Raw genomic sequence first — 23,857 nt, 5'->3', positions numbered from 1 at the left:
ACAGACACAGGAGTGTGTGTGTGTGTGTGTGTATGTGTGTGTGTGTGTGTGTGTGTGTGTGTGTGTGTGTGTGTGTGTGTGTGTGTGTGTGTGTGTGTGTGTGTGTGTGTGTGTGTGTGTGTGTGTGTGTGTGTGTGTGTGTGTCTGTGTGTCTGTGTGTGTGTGTGATGGCAGTTTGGGTCAAAGTTCAGATTATCATCCTATAGATGGTGCTGTTCCTACTGCGCAGCTCATGCTCATGTTGACAATGATGACTGCCCTCTGCTGCTCATCTAACCCTCTCGCTTGAACGCAAAAGGATGAAAACCATACCACAAGAACAACATTAGCTTCACTCAGTAAAAAGATATCAGTAAATATATATGGTAAAGAAATGTCCTTGTGGTGGAAGTTCTCTTCCACAGAGCATGAGTATTTGAAAATGAAAAATGGCACTGCCTTAATTGAAATGCGTCAGCACAGATTATTGACCTCATAGGAACGCTTTCAATTCCGTTAATCCGCCCTCTGATATCTCTGCAGCGGCAGCCTACAACGACTGTCAATCCTCTGATACACACAGTGAACAGAAGAGTACTGATCACACATATTTAACACAATAAATATGCCTGCATTGATATTTAACATTGAAAATATGAAAGTCAAAGACCCCTCTTTCACATCTGAGTAGCTTTTTAAGTCGCTATCTCGGGTCTCTATTTAGCCAGATGGCTCCCTCTCTCAATCCCCACTCACAATCAAGATTAAGATTACACTATTACACACACACATTCACAAATACACACAACACACACACAGAGAGACAGACACAGAACACAGTACTCATAAATGCGTCATACACATGTTCATACTAACGACAGACTGTCCGTCCCCACCCTGCTTTTTCTGATAATTCTCTAAATCCGTGCTGTTTCCGACATTAATATGCCCTTGATAAACAGATTCTGGTGATATAACACAGGCTTTCAAAAATGGCCTTTTTAAATGGGCAGAATCCTATACGAGATTCAGTTGTTGAAATTACAACTGAGGCTTAAGTTATTAAACAGAGCAGCTTTAATCATTGATCACAGAAATTCAAGGTTGGAGGAATGGCATGGATTAAAGTATTTTTACCACAAAGCCACATATCCACTGTGATCTGAGAGAGAGAGAGAGAGAGAGAGAGAGAGAGAGAGAGAGAGAGAGAGAGAGAGAGAGAGAGAGAGAGAGAGAGAGGGGAGATTGACGAGGATAGATTGCCGGGGATAGAGAGAAAGCCCTGCTGTCACTTGCTAGTTTAGTGATTCCAGCTCCACTGAAGGCGACCGTCTTCCATTCTCCGTCCCATCCACCAGCTGTTTCTTCTGGGCCTGTGGGCCGCACAGTATGAGGCAGCTACCATGGGCTTTAAGGAAAACTTCTCGGAGATTGATCCTGTCACTTTGAACCTCTGCATCCTTATCGCCAGCTATGTTATCTTGCTTCTGGTGTTCCTGATATCTTGTATAATGTATGACTGCCGGGGCAAGGATCCGACCAAGGAGTACGCGCCGGACCCTGTGCCTACCCAATCCCCAATCAGACTGGTGGTAATGCAGCAGACCACCCCTTCTCCGCAACATCAACGCTGGGACCAGACCAATATGGTCACCTCATATGAGCCTCAGCCCAGTCCAGACTTCAGGGAGAAGAAGAGCACCATGGTCTAGATTCTAGAAGGACTACTGTGGTGCTGAATAACTCAGTTCACCACCCGTTGGAATTATCGCAGCGGGATAAACTTTTGTACATATATGTTTTTAAAAATCTGTTTCTACATTTATTTTTTAGACTGTATTTTTCCCTGGTGGCCAGGACAATGCTAGGATTGGACCTGCAGAAGACCAGTCTGAGACGGTAAGAGAGAGGCATGTGTGTGCAGTATTGATGCACATGAAATCCGTCTTTTAGAAAGCTCTGGTGGATCACAGAAGCCTGTTCTAAAAGAAGAAATGTCACAACTGATAATCAACATGGAATTCAGGAGCTGTACTATTAACAGTGGTTTGTGTTACACGACATGAGAGGGAAATGCAACTGACTGAAAAATGGTTGCAGTTTTCAAACCTTATCTTTGCACGTAGCTCAACTAGTTATTACACCACAAAATGCCTCAGTGTTTAAATTTGATACAAAGTATTACAAGTTATAATTTTTGATTTTTAAAGAGAGACAGGTCTGTCCCCTCTCAGTGAGCGTTCATTGTCATCTTGCTTCACTACTTTGTCAAATGTTACTTGATAGGTATTTGTATGATGCTCTGCTAGTGTAATGTTTTCATCGATGAAAGACTTATTGCCCTATCTCAATCAGGACTCAGGAGGAGTGTATTACAAAGTGTGCCCTGGCATTTTCAGATTAGGAGATTGCCCAACATTTCCTCATATTGTTTATAGGCAAACTAAGGTAGCCATTAGCCAATTACATAACTTGACAGTGTTGAGTCTCTATGAAGTAACCGACCACAGTTCAGCCAAGTGCTGTCCAACCATGGTCCTGACTTGTGAGGCCCAGATTATTCTGTTATTTTGAGACTTGCTTCTTTAATCGCTCTCCCACCCGCCATGAGAAACAGGTTATTTATGGAGCCCATTTCAGATATGTACCTGCTAACCCTTTGATGTCAAGACATGTGACTTGATTCAGCCAACACAAGTTGATACATGTAAATAAATACATTAACAAATGCTATGTAACGGTTTATATACAGTTAACTCATTAATTACAAGCTGTATTGAAGATACAAATGGTCAGAGTAACACATCAATCAATCAATATTGCATACTGTGTACTTTTTCTGAAGTGCTTATTGTTTTGTATAATTTCCCTGTATGAGTAGTAGCTTCCTGTACAAATGTTCCCTTATGAATAATGAAACTACAGACGCTTGATACAGACTACTCCTATCATCAAGCAAAAATAAAGATACTTTCTATTTAGTGTTTTACTTTGATAATTGCTGAATCCTATCAGTGCATGTAAATATTACATGGACTGTTCCAATAAAGAGCTGCAGTATCTAATACTGATAAAGGTGTCTGCAGCACACACATGGCTATTTCCTGACTGTAGGGTCCAGACTGCCCAAGGCACTTCACTTGTTGGTGATACAGAGAGCACGCCATGCAGTGCCCGGATAAACATGTATCTCTCGTGACACAGATACGATGGGAACATTGTATTCCCAAGCCCCACACCAGTCATAATGTAGTGCAGCTCTGCAGTGTACACGTGAAACGAGCAAAGTCCCATAGATATTTATTGATGTGACGCAGTGCTGTTACTGTAGGTCCTGAGTCCTGACTTTGCCTAATCTACAGTATATGACTCACTAAATAGCCAAATCTATGCACACATTCCTTGACTTGATGTTGTCTGATTCCAATGTGTTTCCTCTTTTACTCTGACTGGCAGTGTTTCCATTTGGCATCTGTGTTATAGGTATATGAGACGCTAGAGAGGGTCTGTCTTTTGTTCTGTTGTCCTAATGCTGAAAGGGGAGAATGCATCCACAATGCAGGCCTCATGAGGACTCGCAGGTATGGATTGTCGTGGCCATACATTCTCCTCCCGAAATTCACTAGGCCATCACAGACTCCATTGAACGACTACAGTATATTGAGAGACAGAGGTTGTGGCTAACACTTATCCAATTATTCAGTCAATCTGCTTGAATTAGGATCTCTAAAAGAGAGTGCAAGCTGAGGCTATAAACTGAATTAAGCCCTTGCATGTAATATAATTAAACGGCAGTAATCATACATTCACTCGAAGGTGTGACGGAAACCCGTAGTAGTCACTGCCAAAACTAGCACCTGTACACACCGAAATAGCTTTGCCCATGCCATCTTACCTGGAGCATAAACAAATTAAGCTGTTTTAGTCCTTATACTTAGAAATGCTACTTGTATGCACCTTGCCCTGAGCTGACACACCTGGCAAAGCAACTCCAATAGCTTGATTACAGTACAACAACATTAACACCTACAGTACCAATAGAGGATTACAGTACAGCAACATCAACACCTACAGTACCAACAGAAGATTACAGTGCAACAACATCAACACCTACAGTACCAATAGAAGATTACAGTACAGCAACATCAACACCTACAGTACCAATATAATATTACAGTACAACAACATCAACACCTACAGTACCAATAGAAGATTACAGTACAACAACAACACCTACAGTACCAATAGAAGATTACAGTACAGCAACATCAACACCTACAGTACTAATAGAAGATTACAGTACAACAACATCAACACCTACAGTACCAATAGAAGATTACAGTACAACAGCATCAACACCTAGGGAATCACACCATCTCTTTATCAGTTATTGACAGAGAGAGACACTTATATTCTTGAAGTAATTTACTTGGGAAAATGTATTTCTCAAAAGCTGGAATCAAGAGATTCCAACTGATGAGAAACTAGCAATCTGAAAGGATCATGTTCTGATGAGTTTTAAGATGTAAAAATAATTACCACTAAGATAGAATACCACAGAATCCCATGTAAGAATATACTGTATGGGAACAAATAATTGTACCATTTAGAAAAGGCAACATGTTGCAGGACAATGGGGCTCCTGAGGTCTAATGTGAACATAAATCCAAATGTTCCAAATATCTGAAAATGCTTGCAGTATTTTTGTCAACAGTGAAGAGCAATGTTGCACCAATTTATTAGCTGGGTGCAGGCCGGCTGTCATGCCTCTATGCAGACACTACACCAGTAATCCTTTGCTACAGGAGGAAATGTGCTTTACAGTTTAAGAACACGCCATACTCAGCTTGTTAGCTACTAGATCAATTCTGAACTCTGTTGAGGCTGGGACACAACACAGGCTCTATCTTACTTTACAGCAGTTTGATTTATTGATTGAAATGGGCATTGACAGCATGGCTATAACATACACTAATATATCCACCATGCCATGAATTGCAAAAAGCAGCCATTTTATTTCCATCTCTACTGAAACCTCAAAGGGCATAGCTATGTATTTAGATGTTTAGCCTTTTCACATTGACAACATTGATTCATCAAGCATCTGAATATCACACCTTTACATTTCTTGTCATCTTTGTCAGACAGAATTAGTGTTGTTGTTATTCTAAGTGTGAGGATGGGAATATTCCGTAGCTTTTCCTAGAGGTGTTTCCGGCCTATTGTAATCCACAGTATTGGGATTCCCATGTCTTCCCTTTTTAGAGGTACTGTATTCCAGCATGAAACAGTAAACCAATTACAGAGCTGTTTAAACCTGGCATCACGTGTCTTCACAAAGCCTCTGTTATCCTGTGGGTAGTCCCACCAGTGTCTGTCTTACAGTAGCCACTAAAGATGTCATATTAACAGCATGGCCTGCTGTGTGCATGTACAGTACAGTACATTGCTGTTGGGCAGTATGGAGCATTGTTTGGTACTGTTGATCTACATGGTGTAGGGAGCTTTTACATCCTGGCAGAGGGCTTTGTTGGGCAAGCTTTGAGTGTTTAAAAGCAATCAATGAAAATAGGTCACACACAGCCTTTACAGTATGTGTAGCCATAGTGTGACACAGAGGGTGATTCCTGTCAGATGCTTAACATAATACCTGACCTGAGGGACCTTTAACCACACTTCCTCTGTAACATGAGCTGTTCCACTTGCACTGCCGTTGTGGCTAGTGGAGTAAGTGAAATGGGTCTTCAGGTTGTTGACTGTGAGCAGAGTGGAGTAACGGAAGAACTCTGCATGTGCCTCTAACATGTAACAGTGTCAGAAATAGAACGAGCTAAACACTGTTTTATAGCATATTTAGAAACACAGGGACACTATGCTGAGCTGCTAAACCCTGTGTTTGTATGACAGAATGCCAACCTCCATGTCTCAGTCCTGTATCGCATTAGGGGTGTTAGCATGGCACCATGGGGGAACTGCAGCCTTGCAGCAAGAACAAGGAAACACTAAACCCTAACATATGGCTGCTCGCATCCTCCCGTTGTCTCTGCTAATGTCATTCTTAAAAACCCTGCCTGCCTGCCACCATCTCAGCTGTACTTCCACAGCTTGTAAACCATGAGCTCCTCCTGGGCTGGATAAACCACATTTGAACTGTCCAGTGCATGGTGTACCCTAGGGATAGGATCTTGTGCAAAAAGTGGATTTGACTTTCATGAACTACAATACACATTAGCCTAGGGCTATTTTTGTAATCCTTTGGCATCACAACATATAAAACCAGAGAGATGAATTCATACTTAGAGGCTTACCTGTCTGTCTAAAGATAACATGTGAAATCTTTCTCTAAGGGGTTGATTATACATCTTATTCTGAGTTTACCAACGCAAACATTTAAAAGGGATACATTTGGGAATGTTATCTTCTCATGCATAAATGTGCTGGTTATTAATGGTTCTGAAAGGTATTGTGCAATGCCACTGCGTTGAAGTTGAGTCAGTATGGGCTTATGTTTCACTCTGGTTGTAATAGCCCAAAGAGAAAAACAAATTGTCAGTTTGAAACTCATTAAGCTTGCATATCGCACTTAAAGTCTTTTGTAAACAGCTATGTGTTGTGTTATCTAATGCTGTTCCTGAATGATCCAGTTACATTACTGTCACTGTTATGTAACTCTATGGGTTAGAGAGTGCTCATCAGATACATTGCTGAGTTACAATGCCGTCACTGTTATGTAACTTCATGGTTAGAGAGTGCTCATCAGATACCTTGCTGATGTGCAATTCAACATAGGCTAGCAGCACATTGTTTTGTGTCCTGTCAACATACAGCACAACACAATTACCCATAGGGACATATTTGCATCTGATAACATTGTGAATTAATCTCTTTGCATGCAAGTATACATCTGTTGAAACAGGCCTATGATGTAATATCAGTTTATTTGCTCAAGTTTATTAGCACTGAGATAAACAGTCAATACTAAAAAACTGAATTTAGAAAAATAAATTATTAATTTATGACACAGGACATGATATTGGACTCTGAACAGAATACACAAATAATTTTTGATGCATATTCAGGTTTTCGTCACTACTTGCCACACCCACAAAGTCATAAACCCCGGCAATTTATACAATTTTTCTTATTGAAATTAAAATCTGATTTCAAAACTAACGCTAACATTAACATTAACCTTAACCACACTGCTAACCTTATGCATAAGCCGAACCTTAATTTAAGACCAAAAAGCTACTTTAGGTTCTCATTAATTTTTTCGATAAAGCGTTTTAACTTTAGGGTTGTAGTAACTAGTGGAAACCCATATTTAGTGTTTGTTGCTGGTTGAAAAACAAAAGTAACTACTACTGTTACATCTGTCCATCATGGTGTTACAGATTTTGAGACCTCCTCCAGCCACCCACACTGTCATCAGATGTTTGATTGGTCTGATAGGAGGAGGCCCCACACTTTTAGTGTTATTATTGGTTCAAGCATCCGTCATTCAAAATCTCTTTGCATGAACTAAACACATTTCAATCGTGAAAAAGGGAACAACGCCGGTGTCTACAAGGGGACACAAGTGTCAGGAGGATATGTATTTGCTAAAATGATAGTATTAATGTAATCGATTGAAGCTAGTTTATATTTGCAGCACAATGGTATTAAGGAAAATACTAAAATAGTGTCTTGATGTATTGATTTGGACTGGGGGTATCTTATTATGTGCACAGATGACTGATTAGTTGATGACGATAGCTGGGCCTTCACTTTCTCTTGTTTTGGCTAGCTTTCTAATTTCCCATTTGGCTAGCTTGCTGATTTCCTATTTTTGACTGTAGCTCGCTAGCTAAATCTTGCTTCGTGATTTCCTCCCTTCGTTTTGCGTGAAGGCATTGAAATGAGGAGAGTGAACAGCCTTCAAAGGTGGGTTAGCTAAAAATGTGGCAGTTATCCAATGTTTGCATTATGATGAATTTAACTATAGATAGATAGCTGGCATTCATTTATTCAGGCAAGTGGTTTTGTTAACGTAAGTGAACCTAGCTATTGGCATTTACTGAGCCTTATTCTTAGATGGATTGTTTCTTTGTAGCCATGAATGAAGCAGAAACATGGTTATTGTAGCATGCAGTACTATAGCCTACTAGCTACAATGTTTCCCACCAGGAAATGCGATATAGCGCAGGTAGATGGAATCCGGTAAAACAAGTCGCCATAATTGTCCAATCATGGCTTTGTAAATAATGGGTATATGTCCTTGATGAAGGGCAATTCCATGTTATCAGAGTGACGCTGAGACTCACTTTAAAATGTGTGGCAAACAAAAACGATTGAATGCAAAAAATATACATACACCTATATGCAAAAGTATAGTTTTAACAATTGCCACTGAACATTTGACAAAAATACTTATTTGAGGAACAGTGCAGATGCAAAGTTTGGTAACAGAATTACAGTAAAATCTCCTTCACTTTTTTCTGTGACCACGTTTTTCAAAAAGTATTAAATAAGTACTTCGAATTAAGATTCAAAAATGATTGCATTAAGAATTAGGTTTCAGCTATGATATGACATCTTGAGTATGAACAAATCTGTTTTGGTTATTGAACTACACTAAGTGAAGTGGATCAATACCCGGTAACAGAATGACTGTAACAGATTGACATCATGGGTCTGTACTATACAGAAATGTATAATTATGAATATCATTCTCTTCATGGTGAAGTGTCCTATACAAAGGTAGAAAAATGTAATATCCTCCTTTGCATGTTTGAGTATTATTCTACACACTGGCTATTATTCAAAATGTTATTTTATTGTACTGTATGTCAGTTTCTGGTCTTCTCGTGTTATTTTCCTGCTTCCTTCAATTGGCATGGCATACTGTTGCATGAACAACCCAGAAACAGTGTGGGAACAGCCCTGAATCAGGATAACCTCTAACACCAGTATTGTAACAGCCCCTAGTCCTCCCCGCTACCTGCCCCACTAACACTTGCTGCATGTTGCTGTATGTTTCAGGTTCATGAACAGGCGGGCCTCTGCTAACTGCCGCTACCAGCCCACCTGCTATGAGCATGCTGCAAACTGCTATACTCACGCGGTGAGTTCACGTTCCCTAAGTGTAGGCCTACTGTACAAAGACGGGTTTTCAAATGTCAGACCTCAATTGCTCTTTTTCCCATGCTTAAGTCTATTGACGGAATTCTACCTGGTGTTGATAGGGTTATGGAGAAAACACATTTGACCAAAAACACTATCATTATAAACTACACTGAGTGTATGTTACAATGATAGTTTTCAACAGTTGGTAATGTTAATCTGTCTCCCTTTGTCTGTACCCTGCAGCTACTCATCGTACCAGCCGTTGTGGGCATGGCCCTGCTGCACCGGCTCTCAGACGACCGCTGGGAGAAGATCACAGCCTGGGTGTACGGCATGGGCCTTTGTGCCCTCTTCCTGGTCTCCACTGTGTTCCACATCATCACCTGGAAGAAGAGCCACATGAGGTGAGGAGGCAGAGGAATGTTCTATCACACTAGACCAGGGGGTCTTCAACCTTTTCTTGCCAAGGGACCCCCTCCCAGGCAAAACGGCGACCCAGGGACCCCCTCCCAGGCAAAACGGCGACCCAGGGACCCCATCATACTTTAGCAAATATAATTTTTGACATGTCTTGTCTTATCATCAGGTGAATGGAAAGGAGAAGTAATCAACATTTTAAAATGAATAGATTTGTTTGATTATTTTGACCTCCCCACATTTGAATTGAAAGAGGAAGTGTAAACTCATAGCCTATTAGTTAGAAAGGTAACTCCAAACTCATTTTTGCGAAGAGCAGTTGCCTAGCGCTGGTTAAACAAAGGTTAGCCATGTGTTGGTAAAAATGAAAGTCCAAGCCAAGAGCTTCCCAGCAGCACTTGTTGCAGTGGTAGCCTATTCGCGGGTGCTTATTCAAAGCCTATGTCAGATACTTCAGTGAGTTTAATTTGCAGTAACCGGTCTGACTACCTGAGTTATATTATACAGCACCCAGCACATAATAATTTTAATTGCATACTAGGTATGAGTGGGCAGATGCAATCAAAGACCAATGAGAGAAAAACTGAATGCTTGGTCTTGATTCTAGGTCTGTGGAGCACTGCTTTCATATGTGTGATAGAGTGGTCATCTATTTCTTCATCGCTGCCTCCTACACACCATGGTAAGTTCTATTTCTAATACCAATTTTGATATGTCACTTATGGGATGCACCTAAGGGGCGGATCTCAAGCTCGATGTATCCAATCACACAGCGTCTGTTGGAGACAGAGTGACGAATGAGGTGAGCCCCTCTCCTTCATTAAGGTAGCCACTCGCCTGCCAACTGGTCATTCTTGCCTCTACCTTGCGGAAGTGACCGCGTTCACTAAAAGCTCTCCTCAGCACAACTAGATTCCTGTCTTTCTAGTGAACTGTTCTCAGGCGAACCGTGAGGTTAACGCTGCCGAACTTAGAACCTCAGCTCTTGTCGATTAGTGTTGAGTACTGACCGAAAGGAACATTTTTGCTTCGAGTAGAAGTCACTTTCTACTCGTTCAGCCTCCGGTTTTCAGGTAGTGCCACATGGCTAGCTACCGAGACTCGGTTAGCCCTCGCTTTGGCTAACTAGGCTATCACACACCGTAAGGCTTTAACTAACCACTAACAAATGTCTAGCTCCCGCCTCAATGCTTAAGCTAACCTGGCTAGCTAGCTACAAAGCAAGCTAACCGCACCAGCCTTACTACCAGCAACACTGTACAATTGCTAGCTCTCTTCTCTTGTCTGGTTCAAATCTACTTTTACATGTTTGTATTAACTCCCTAAGGTTGATGTCTGCACCCCCTGCGGAAATCGAATTAGCATAATAAAACGATCCCCATAAAAATCTGTCAGTTTAAGCTAGAGATATGTATTCTTTTGCATTGGATGCGTCTCAATCCCCCGCATCCACCTATGTAACACTTCCGCATCGGCGTTGAAAGGTGACAGAGCTAGAGCAGTGTTTGTCAGACCATGAGACATCCCAAAAATTGGTCTTCTCACAAAATCGTCTGTAGCGTCCGAACGGTTTGGGTTACAAACTATTGTTGACTATTGGCTACGACCTCCACAAGCATCTTGAGACTCGTCTGAAGTCTGTACAGCCAATCTGCTAACTTCTGCCTGTAGCGTCCGAACAGTTTGGGCTACACACTAATCTAACGTACATGTTGGTTGTTTTGGTCTAGGATGCTCACAGGCCTCTCAAGAATCGTCTGAAGGTCCCTGGTTGCAATCGGAAAAATTTATGGAAGTAAATTATATATACAAAGTATGTAGACACCCCTTCAAATTAGTGGATTCGGCAATTTCAGCCACACCCGTTGCTGACAGGTGTATACAATCGACTACACAGCCATGCATTCTCCATAGACATATATAGGCAGTAGAATGGCCTTACTGAATAGCAACTGTAAGTGCTGTTATTGTGAAGTGGAAACGTCTAGGAAAAACAACTGCTCAGCCGTGATGTGGCAGGCCGCCGAGTGCTGATGTGCGTAAAAATTGTCTGTCCTCTGTTGCAACACTCACTACCGAAGTCCAAACTGCTACTGGAAGCAATGTCAGCACAATAACTGTTCGTCGGGAGCTTCATGAAATGGGTTTCCATGGCCGAGCAGCTGCATACAAGCCTAAGATCACCATGCTCAATGCCAAGCATCAGCTGGAATGGTGTAAGGCTCGCCGCCATTGGACTCTGGAGCAGTGGGAAACACGTTCTTTGGAGTAATGAATCACGCTTAACCATCTGGTAGTACGACAAAATAATCTTGGCGGATGCCAGGAGAACACTACCTACCCGAATGCATAGTGACAACTTTAAAGTTTGGTGGAGGAAGAATAATGGTCTGGGGCTGTTTTTCATGGTTTGGGCTAGGCCCCTTAGTTCCAGTGAAGGGAAATCTTAACACTACAGCATACAATGCCATTCTAGAAGATTCTGTGCTCCCAACTTTGTGGCAACAATTTGGGGAAGGCCCTTTTCTTTTTCAGCATGACAATGCCCCTGTGCACAAAGCGACGTCCATACAGAAATGGTTTGTCGAGATCGGTGTGGAAGAACTTGAGCCCTGAACATCTTTGGGATGAATTGGAACGCCGGCTGCGAGCCAGGCCTAATCGCCCAACATCAGTGCCCGTCCTCACTAATGCTCTTGTGGCTGAATGGAAGCAAGTCCTCGCTGCAATGTTCCAACATGTAGTGGAAATCCTTCCCAGAAGAGTGGAGGCTGTTATAGCAGTAAAAGGTGGACAAACTCCATATTACTGCCCATGATTTTGGAATGTGATGTTTTACAAGCAGGTGTCCACATAGTGGATGTAGTGTAGTGTATATAAAGTGCATTTGGGAAGTGTTCAGACTCTTTTTCCAACATTTTGTTATGCAGTCTAAGGCACTGCATCTCGGTGCTAGAGGATTCACTACAGATACCCTGGTTCGAATCCAGGCTGTATCACAACCGGCCGTGATTGGGAGTCCCATAAGGCGGTGCACAATTGGCCCAGCGTCATCCGGGTTCTTAACTGACTTGACTAGTTAAATTAAATAAATAACAAAGAAAAAACAGTTTTTTTAAATGCTTGCAAATGTATTAAAAATATAAAAACCTATACCTTATTTACATAAGTATTCAGACCCTTTGCAATGAGACTCGAAATTGAGCTCAGGTGCATCCTGTTTCCATTGATCATCCTTGAGATGTTTCTACAACTTGATTGGAGTCCACAGAGACTCTTCCTAGAGCTGGCCTCCCAGCTCAACTGAGCAATCAGGGGAGAAGGGCCTTGGTCAGGGAGGTGACCAAGAACCCAATGGTCACTCTGACAGAGCTCCAGAGTTCCTATGTGGAGATGTGACAACCTTCTAGAAGGATAACCATCTGTGCAGCACCACCAATCAGGCCTTTATGGTTGAGTGGCCAGATGGAAGCAACTCCTCAGTAAAAGGCACATGACAGTTTGCCAAAAGGTCCGTAATGGACTCAGACAATGAGAAACAAGATTCTCTCATCTGATGAAACCAAAATTGAACTCTTTGGCCTGAATGCCAAGTGTCATGTCTGGAGGAAACCTGGCACCATCCCTACGATGAAGCATGGTGGTGGCAGCATCATACTGTGGGGATGTTTTTCAGCGGCAGGGACTGGGAGACTAGTCAAGATCGAGGGACAGATGATTGGAGCAAAGTACAGAGAGATCCTTGATGAAAAGTTATCTGTAGCAGGTTAGAACCTCAGACAAAGGGCAAAGGTTCACCTTCCAGCAGGACAATGGCCCTAAGCACACAGCCAAGACAACGCAGGAGTGGCTTCAGGACAAGTCTCAATGTCCTTGAGTGGCCCAGCCAGAGCCCGGAGTTGAACCCGATCTAACATTTCTGGAGAGACCTGAAAATAGTTCTGCAGTGAAGCTCCCCATCCAACCTGACAGAGCTTGAGAGGCTCTGAAGATAAGAATGGGAGAAACTCTCCAAATACAGGTGTGCCAAGCTTGTATCGCCATACCCAAGAAGACTCGAGGCTGTAATTGCTGCCAAAGTTGTTTCAATAAAGTACTGAGTAAATAGTCTGAATACTTACGTAAATGTTATAGTTCAGTTTTGTATTTTTAATATATTTGCTAACATTTCTGAAAAACTGTTTTTGCTTTGTCATGGGGTATTGTGTGTAGTTGGGGGGGGGGAACTATTTTAATCAATTTTAGAATAAGGCTGTAACGTAACAAAATGTGGAAAAAGTGAAGGGGTCTGATTACTTTCTGAATGCACTGTATATGGAGACTGTTTAGTGCCAAAAATAAGGGGTTTAATACATGTATCTGGGACTATATGTTGTACCATGTAGTCAATTCGTTTGTATGGGCCAATAGCAGTAAGGCCCCAAATAATTTTTGATTAAATACATTTTTTATATATTTTTTTGATACCTCAAGGGGTCTTAAAATTCCCAATCAAATAGCAAAATGATCCTTGGTATGACCTTCTTTAAAATAATTCCATATAGCTTAGTAGTAGCTCAAGTCCCGATGTCTCTGTATCGATTGGCCAGCTCTGGAAAAATACTCCTATCCCGCATGGCCCCGCTAAGAAACTGCTTCCCACGGTGACAGCCTGCCTCAGAGAGGCTAGGAGCTCATGGAATAAGCCCCTTACCAGCAGCATCCTGGCTAGGGGTTCCCTAGCAAGGACATGAATGATCTGGGTTTCGCAACCCTCCCAAGGTGGAGCCGTCACTGGCGGACCACCTCCACCCCACACAGTGTGCTGCTAGCACTACTGGCACTTCCCTCCCTGGAAAGATGGATCACTTTATTGCCTCCATTTTCCATAAGACATACAGAGCTTTGGACCTTTAAATCTGAGAACTTAACGTGACCTCTTTATTGTTGGCCTACCAGGCAGAGTTGCAGGAGGATGTGGGGGAAGCAACTGGATTCAGGTACTCTGAATCCAGTTTCTTGGGATGAGATCTGTATGGCTACAGATCTAAAACTCTGTGCCTCCCATAATGCTATCCAAGGCTGTGGTCATACTATGAGTCTGGCGGTGGTGGGAGAATGGGCTCTTTGGCTAAGCTTATCCAGCTTGACAGACAAAGAAAAAGTGGACCTCCTGTGATACCCAAGGAGTTGTTTGGCCCGCTGTCGCCGCCATGCAGCATAAGTGCAACATGTGTATGGAAGAAGGTGAAACCTTCAACTTCTGCCTACCCCGCAAACCCGGCCCTTTGGCAGCCACTGGAACTCATCTTAGCCTCACAGCAAGGACAGGGCAGCAAGCTGGCCTTAGGGGCCCTAAACCCCAGCGACACAGCAGACTGCCAATACCCAGGCTAAGCCCTTGAATCAAGGCAAACCTGAAGCCAAACAATCCTTTTCTGCGGCCTCAGCAAGGTTCCGCCCTCCTAACCCCCCTAAGGGGTGCAAGAAGTGCCAGTCAAACTAGGTCACAGCCCTAAGTGGCAGAGGAGGATAGTGTGCAAAGCCTACGGTCTCTCTCTCGGGTTTAACGTAAGCTGTCCCTCCCTCTCGCGTGACAGTGGTGAGGCACATATGTAAAAAAATAATAATAATATGTATACACTATTCCCTTTTGCAACAGCGCACTTTCGTGATGGAGGATGTGCACTCTTACCACGAGTGCCATCCCCCTTGGACTCTCCGCTTGGCACCTTCTCAGGTTTTAGCCAGGGATGAAAAAGTTAGCATGTCCGTTCTCCCTCCGGTCTCTTCTGACATACGGAGCTGGATGACAGATTGCCTTTTGCTATTATACCATGGCTTCCTTATTTTTCCTTGCCTTATGGCATTGTTGCCTCTAACTGTCTTTTGCACTAGCAACACAGTAAAAACAGGCTAATGTGGGCACCTCCTCGGTACTACCACCAGGAGGCGCCATCACAAACTGAGCAAGGCAGGGGAGAAACCTTGCACCTTTCTCTGTTTTCATAGTGACAAACAGGAAATCAGGTTTCTGGGGTTCACTTTAAGGACCAAAGTCTTTTTTTGGGCAATTTTATGGCAACTTAGCTCTATTGATAGAAAACTTTTTTTGTTGAGCTATAGGACAGTCAGTACAGTATTCCATATTCCAAAAATAAGAGGGGGGAAAATGGTTACCTTTGCTGGGCCCCGGAGCCCCAGACAGCAATCTGGTACACCAAGTCCAATGCGCTCTGGCGTTTTTTCCTTGTCCCGTTCTTACCTGCGCTTGGTTTGCGCAGTCTGAGATTAGGTCAGCTCCACCTTTGCTTTCTGAATGAGCGGCTGAGGGGATCTTCGCTCATTCTAACCCTCCCTTCCGGGGTAGGGCCAAAACAGAGCAGACACATACAGGCAACTGCCAAAATAAAGGAAACACCAACATAAAGGGTCTTAATAGGGCGTTGGGCCTCCACGAGCCGCCAGAACAGCTTCGATGTACCTTGGCATATATTCTACAAGTGTCTGGAACTCTATTGAAGGGATGCGACACAATTCTTCCACGAGAGGCTTTGATGGTGGTGGAAACCACTGTCTCAGGCGCACTCCAGAATCTCCCATATTGGGTGGAGATCTGGTGACTCGCTCACACACACACATACACACACACACACACACACACACGCTTTAAACCCCCTATGCTTCTTTGAGACCCCTCTTTCAAAGACAATGAACTAATGGGCAACTGGGCATTTTCATACATGAGCATGATGGGATGTTAATTGCTTAATTAACTCAGGAACCACACCTAAGTGGAAGCACCTGCTTTCAATATGCCACATTTTCTCAAGTGTTTCCTTTATTTTGGCAGTTACCTGTAGCTGATCTATTGCTTAGGATTAGGATCTGGGTAACCAGCATGTTTCCTTCTTTCTTTTGGCTACACGGGGGCGTTAGTCACTCCATTGGCCGGTCTCTCTCGCGCAAAGAACCCCGCTCGGTGACACGAAATAGCCATACCTATTGCCACCTGCAGTCCAAGAGGATCAAGCATGTTTTGCAAGAAACATTCATGCTCATATTCCTTCGACCCATTATGAGGTATCCTAGTTAACTGGGACACTCTTTGCCTTACCCCCCCCCCCGTGGCGTTATTATGCCCCGGGGTGAGCATGACACTCGCATGCTGGCACTTCAAACCAGTCCCTGAGAACCCGGCCTCCCCATCTATCCAGACTGACTCGAGAAGACACTGTTAGAAGCGTCAACCCTATAATGGTCTTTTGGAGACCCTGTCCCTAAATTATGATTAGGCACCACTAGGGGTGGAAGCGACGGCACACCCTCTCAAGGGTAATGCCCTATGCTTTTTCTCTTTCCTAGGCCTGACACCCCCACTCTAAGCAGAGCGAGGTAACAGGCTTATCCCTGATCTTTGACCCCTGCAATGGCCAGGTGCACCCTGGTTAGCGGAGACCACTCTCCTGCTCTATAACCAGTCCTGGTAGCCACTGTTATGCAGGGATCCACGGACCCTAACATACGGAAAGATTTGTACCCACACCCAGTAGCCGTGACCCTCTGAGCATAGCCCGTGGGAGGATAAATCTGAATGCGACAAGCCGGCCACTCAAGATCTTTCACAATCCAGAGTGCCAGTGCCCCACATACATGCCCATTGTTTGGAGAAACAGACAATGCGTTTTTTGGGGAAGTGGTGTAACTTACACAGACCATTCCTTAAATGCTCCGTATGCTTCATTGCAGGACCTTTTTGGACAGAGGGAAGATCTCCAAACGTCCAGTTGACTGGTGTCTCGCCTGTCACACAGGCCTCGACAGATGTTATACTTCTCTTTCTAACCCGCTTTACCGTCTGCCCTATGCCTACAAAACTAATAAGCGGACTGTACTCACTGGCAGCCAACCTCTGCGTTTTTTTGTGGGCACCTCCCTGCAAAGGGAGGCCCCCTACATCGTTAATGGCTATATTGAGATAGTGTAGGCTATTGTATTGGAAAATATAATAGCAAGGTTACAGCCCAGAAGGGCTCATTCCACTAGAGATATGACTACCTCTTGGACACTGGTCTAAGGATCTCCTTAGGGGAGATTTGCGCTATAGCATGTTGGGCCACCCCTCATATGTTTGTGGTCTTCACCGACTGGATGTCACTGCACCTTCGTAGGGCATACTCCCTCAGTGTCATAGCCTCTGAGGGGGTGATGCTGTTGGAGCTACCCTGGCTTCAGAGAGCATGTCTGTGTTATGGGAGTTGACCATATCCCATAAGTGACACATCGAAACAAGTATAAGAAATACAACTTTTGGTTACTTGTGTAACCCTGGTTCTATGAGAATATGAGTGAGATGTGTCACCTTTTCGCGAGAGCGCAAGGACTAGAGACATGATTGAAAATGACCAGTTGGCTGGCGAGTGGCTCCCTTTATGGAGGAGAGGGGCTCACCTCATTCGCCAATCGACCAGTCTGTCTTCAACAGACGCTGTGTGATTGGATAATTTGAGCCTGTGACCCGCCCCTTAGGCATATCCCGTAAGTGACACATGTCACTGGTATTCTCATAGAACCGGGGTTACACAAGTAATTCAAAATGATCTCATGTATGTGATGAGGATCCTGTAGTTGGTATGTTTCCCTAGGCTAAAGTGTGGAATGAACATCATCTTTCTCTCCTGCCAGGTTGAATCTTCGTGAGCTTGGCCCACTCGCAGTTCACATGCGTTGGTTTGTATGGCTAATGGCTGCGGCAGGAACGATATACGTCTTCAACTACCACGAAAAGTCAGTATAATAACCTTTCTGCATTTTAATGATGCCTTTTTTGCAATGTAAATATTATTTTTTTTACTAAATCTTCAGTGGAGTAATTGGATATGTACAGACTACGGTCTCAATGAATCCTATAACAATGAAGCTGATGAACAGGGCCATTGTTATATCTGCTAACCATCATCACTTTTTTGTTCTCAATTTTGTAGTTTTTCTGGTGATAGGTAGGTCTTTTTTTAATATGGAATATTCTGTGTTTTTTTGTTCTAGGTATAAAGTTGTTGAGCTCGCCTTCTATTTGACTATGGGTTTTTTCCCTGCGTTGGTTGTGACATCAATGGTAACGTACTCAGTTTTACATATTGACTTTCTGCTGTAATCTCCTTACTCAGTCACCACCCACACTCACAGCGGTAGTGGCAGTGCTGCTTACATTTGCATCTGCTGCTTACTGTTTGCTTTGACACTCTGTTTCGAGCTATCTGGCAGATGCATTAAACATGACCGGTTTTACATAACTTAATTAAAATGGCCCTAGAAAATCTGGAATCTGTCAATTCCACCAAACCAGTGTCTACATATGTGAAAACAGCGCATTTCTATGATCTGTGGTTAAAAAAAGAAGGTCCTAAAAAATGCTTCTCTGTGACATCACAGGGTAGGATTAAAAGGGAAAAACTGATTTTCAAAACCTGCAATGAGTTTCTTGCCCAAGGGAGGGTATTTTCTTGCTCCCCACGTCTCCGTCAATCTCATAGTGTTTGAAAATCACTGTTTTTAAAATGGTTCAACTTTTGATGATGTCATCTGGTAGAACTGTTCACTTCATTTTTTTTCTATAAAACTTAGAAATGGGCCGTTGACATTGGAGTTGTGCTGGAGATAGTGAAAATGAGGTTGAAAAGTGGTGAAGTTGTTCTAAGGTGCTCTATCGTTTTGCACCTTTGTAATGCCTACCGTCATCTGGTGTTCTTGCAAAAACATCAAGTTAATGAATTTGTTAATGTGTGTATTAGTGACTTACTATACATTTATCAGTAGCATCCATCACCAAGGCGTAGTGATCACAGCCTCCATCACCACCCTTCACTTGTGTACCACTATATCCCTCAAACTCAACTCTGGACCTTGAAGCCAGACCCACTGCATTTTTTTAATTATTCCCCTCTAATCAGGGGCTGATTTAGACCTGGGACACCAGCTGTGTGCAATTAATTATTAGGTAGGACAGAAAACCACCAGGCTCCGGACCTCGTAGGTTAAGAGTTGAATAGCGCTATATGATTAGCAGAATATCTGTTGTTCAGCTTCCTATGCCCCCCTGTGGACTTCTTGTGGTAGTTCACTCAGACTCCAAAGGTTTTTAGGGGTTGTATTACTGTACTATATGCTGAACCTTGGAGAATAATATTCTAGTCCTTTACATGAGATTTTCCCCCAAATTTTCCACAGAACAACACGGATGGACTGTGTGAGTTGGCCTGTGGGGGACTCATCTATTGCCTGGGCGTGATCTTCTTCAAGTCGGACGGGGTCATCCCGTTTGCCCATGCCATCTGGCACGTGTTTGTGGCGCTGGCTGCAGCCTTGCACTACTACGCTATCTGGAAGTACCTCTACAGGAGTCCCCCTGCTAATACTATTCGGGACGCCTGACCCCCACCGCGTCAAGTAGGCTAACTGAAAACACAGTGCCCTCCAGTGCCTCTCGACATAGGCACCAGCTAATAAAGACTCCCACAACTGCCCACCGAGGATGCAACCACAGCCGGAAAGTTTACGAAAACGACCATGCATTGTTTACTGTTTTCAGGTAGGGAACAGTTTTTCGGTTTATCTTTGACTGTACACACTTTGAACAAAGGTTATTTGTAATTCTGTTTTTGTACAACTGTTATTCATTTGGAACCCCCAAGCAACTAAAATGATCAACTTTTGACTTCCATTTGGAAATTGTTCTCATCTTCTACACATAATGATATGTTGGGCTGTATTGATATCAGTGTTTTGTATCACTTCACATTCCATACTTAGTATCATCTGTCATTTGTAGTGATTTTGTCAGTCATCTTATTGATTGGAAAGCAGTTGGGAAGGACATTCAATTGAGTTGGGCTTTTCACTCTGAGGTAAATGTGCACTGTACACATTGGACACAAAATGTCTGAATCAGTATTTATCAGTATCTAAGTGCAGTCTTATTTTTCAGAAGCACTTTTGTATGATAAGAACCACAAAGAACCATTGAATATGATGTTTAATAAGTACTCTGATTTGTGTAATTGTATTATTTTTCACAAATATGGAGCCTTCAGAAGGTGAATATTTGAGTTGGTATAGCTTTTAAAAAGGGTCTCTGTGATTGGACTGAACTTCCAGAAAGATACATCTGAGATGTCCTGAACTTCTGCACATATTATCACTGCTGCCACTTTTATGGTATAGTAGATTGTTCCTTTATATCACACACTTCCTGAATAAAAACTCTCCTCACATCCTAATTTTACCCCTCTGTTCTTTGTATTAATTTTCACCTGTTATGTGTTTTTGGATCTTCAATGGTACTGCATTCCCTACCTTTCTTTTGAGGAGTATTTGCCATTTCAGTTGAGAAACTATGAAGACCAGTACCATTATACTATGAAGTTGAATTGATTGAGAAATGTGGCATGTACAACCAACCCTATAATGATTTTTAATGAATGGTAGATTTATCCATTTTTAGCTTTCTCACTTGTTTCTCAAATTGCCAGAGACAGTTTTTGGAACAGGTGTTCACAAATTTCCCTTGTGTAAAACACTGTACAGCCCTTGGTGAGCATGCCTTTGTTTTTCCCCTCCCTGACATTTTGTTAGCTATGCTAAGTGGAGAAATCAGATGATTTTGTTATGTATTGTAGCCATTCTGAAATGTCTTGCTCCCTTTACCACAATGTTTTGTAATATTTGTATATTCTGTTTTGGCACATGATCCCGTACTGGCCTTTTTAGGGAAAACATCTGCTTCTCGTTAACTCTCTACTTTATCCATTGGGTGTATTGGTGCTGTACATATAGAAAACAATGTTCACTCTGTAAGAAATTGGTTACTAATGTGTTGATGAAAAATAAATGCCCTCAACATCATTCCTTTCGTCTCAGTTTGTCCATGTCTTGTAAATGTGTACTAGATCTATAGGTTGAAACTATAGCTGACCTCTGGGGGCTTGTCACAGCACTTCATACAGACAGAAAACACATTTCTCCATTGTTCTGTGTAGGAAACCAAACCTTCATTAAAGGAGTTGCATTTCCTCCATGGATTTCCTCCTCCTTAGCTCATTTCCTCCATGGACAGAATGGTAGCCAGACAGAGTCCCAACAAGAGACCTTCCAATCACTGACCTTGATGCTTGAGACAGCTGCTGGGCCTGGGAGCTTTTTGATCAATCAGACTGGCAGGTGGATGAGGAAAACACACAAGCCACTGAAATGTTGATACCAGCGGTTTCATTCATTTAGTACCATGTTCTGAACATACCACAACTGACAACCCAGCCACCTGTAAATGTTTTTTACTCCTTTAGAAATACTAGTTATGTGACATTACTTTCCTAAATGTATGCTAAACATTAGGAACAACTTCCTAATATTGAGTTGCACCCTTTTGACCTCAGAACAGCCTCAATTTGCTGGGGCATGGACTCTACAAGGTGTCAAATGCGTTCCACAGGGATGTTGGCCCATGTTGACACCAAAGCTTCCCACAGTTGTCAAGTTGGTTGGATGTCCTTTGGGTGGTGGACCATTCTTGAAACACACGGCAAACTGTTGAGTGTGAAAAATCCAAAACCGTTGCGCCCGGCACCGACTACCATACCCCTTCAAAGGACCTTAAATCTTTTGTCTTGCCCATTCACCCTCTGAACAGCACAGATACACAATCCATGTCCCAGTTATCTCGAGGCTTAAAAATCCTTCTTTAACCTGTCTCCTCCCCTTTATCTACACTGATTGAAGTGGATTTAAAAAAAGTGGCATTAATAAGGGATCATATCTTTCACCTGGATTCACCTGGTCAGTCTATGTCATGGAAAGGACAGGTGTTAATGTTTTTTTATAAACTGGGTGGTTCGGGCCCTGAATGCTGATTGGCTGAATGCCATGGTATACCATGGGTATGACTAAACAGGACTATTTACTGGTCTAATTACATTGGTAACCAGTTTATAATAGCAATAAGGCACCTCTGGGGTTTGTGGTATACGGCCAATATACCATGGCTAAGGGCTGTTCTTAGGCACGACACATCTCCTCGGGCCTTATTGCTTAAGTACTATATAGACTCAGTGTATACAGTAAACAGTTTGAAAATGTTTGACACTAGCAGAAATAACAAGTGTGACACATCAAAAGAAACAGAAAATACTTTATTAGACACTACGAATTACAGAAAGGGAGGCCAAGGACTGAATATCATATGTTATGCATTCATTCCATGATAAACAAGACAGAATACTCCTTTCATTGTGTATCTATGTACCCTCTGTGAAACAGTCCATTGGTGTTGCCATTAATACAATGGTAATTAGTTAATTGTAGTGTTTTAAATAAGTAAAAAGACAATTGTAAATATATAGAATATTTGCTGCATTAGATCTGAACCTATTCAAGTGGTGATAATGACATTACATCGCTGAGAGACTGAGGAACAGTCAGTGTATTCAAGGCACTGGAATAGACTCAGAATTATGGTTACTTTTTTCCATTCATGGGTGAGGTAGTGAAGTCACTCTACAGGGAGGTATGTGGGCAATGTGTGGACTGGTAATGGCTTTATCCTATTCTTTCATATGGTACGTCCATGGTACAGAATAGCATGTTAAAGTACATGGACACACACAACTAACAAAACCCATATCTGTACGGATGGGCTAAAGAAATGTGAATAAGGAAAACCACCTTCAGCCATTTCTCTACAGCCAAAACATATAATCTCTACTCTCACCTTGGCTGGACCATGATCTTCAACAGGTAAGGAACACTACACTGTATTTGGTCAATTGTGAATTTAATGAAGTATTATAGCAGAAATAGAGACCTCAGTAAGCTATGCAGTGTCATTGAGAGTAATATCACTCAGGCAGTGGGGCTTACTAGAACTGCAAGGTCTAACAAGCAGATAAACAGCAGCTACAGTAACCTGAAATTGCCCTCCCCCTTCATTGTAACATCGTTCTAACTAGTGAGCATAGAGATGGCTCCAAATATTAGTCATATTAGTCTATATCAGAATATGACTAAAAGGTCAACCTTTTCAGTTTTACCATCAAAGGACTCCGGTGACATATTTTGGTCATCTGAGTGAAGGGACCCATAACAGGAGTCTTCTTGAGACACCTAGTGGTGACATCGATGACAATCAATAGCAATAGAGACTCAATAGTGGGTCTCTTCAGAAACCGATTAAAGATCATTACATACATTCCGTCCTCCATACTCACAACTTTATTTCATGTTAACGTTGGTGAGACTCAATCTTAAAGCACTGCGATTCCATGACACAAGGAACTAAAGGTTACTAACGGCTAAATCTATAGTATATAACCAGGATACAGGAGTG

The 23,857-nt window shown here is 42.6% G+C and overlaps 1 protein-coding gene across 4 annotated transcripts; it reads left to right on the top strand.

The window, feature by feature from the left end:
• Positions 1–1,729: 1,729 nt before the first annotated feature.
• On the top strand, positions 1,730–21,381 carry LOC139575498 (monocyte to macrophage differentiation factor-like). 4 transcript variants are annotated; one of them, XM_071400500.1, is made up of 7 exons: positions 1,735–1,878; positions 9,001–9,082; positions 9,328–9,488; positions 10,109–10,183; positions 18,166–18,267; positions 18,526–18,595; positions 19,708–21,381. In XM_071400500.1, exons 1-7 carry the CDS (start codon positions 1,841–1,843, stop codon positions 19,909–19,911), a joined length of 732 nt encoding a protein of 243 aa, XP_071256601.1. In that variant the 5' UTR covers positions 1,735–1,840; the 3' UTR covers positions 19,912–21,381. The 4 variants fall into 4 exon arrangements, with proteins under 4 accessions (XP_071256619.1, XP_071256601.1, XP_071256610.1 ...); XM_071400509.1 differs by lacking the exon at positions 1,735–1,878 and adding an exon at positions 7,489–7,902; XM_071400518.1 differs by lacking the exon at positions 10,109–10,183 and having other exon boundaries at positions 1,730–1,878.
• Positions 21,382–23,857: the final 2,476 nt, after the last annotated feature.

Source organism: Salvelinus alpinus, chromosome 1, assembly GCF_045679555.1.
Source record: "Salvelinus alpinus chromosome 1, SLU_Salpinus.1, whole genome shotgun sequence".
In the NCBI taxonomy this organism is placed as follows: Eukaryota; Metazoa; Chordata; class Actinopteri; order Salmoniformes; family Salmonidae; genus Salvelinus; species Salvelinus alpinus.
This window is presented reverse-complemented; position numbering and strand designations above follow the sequence as displayed.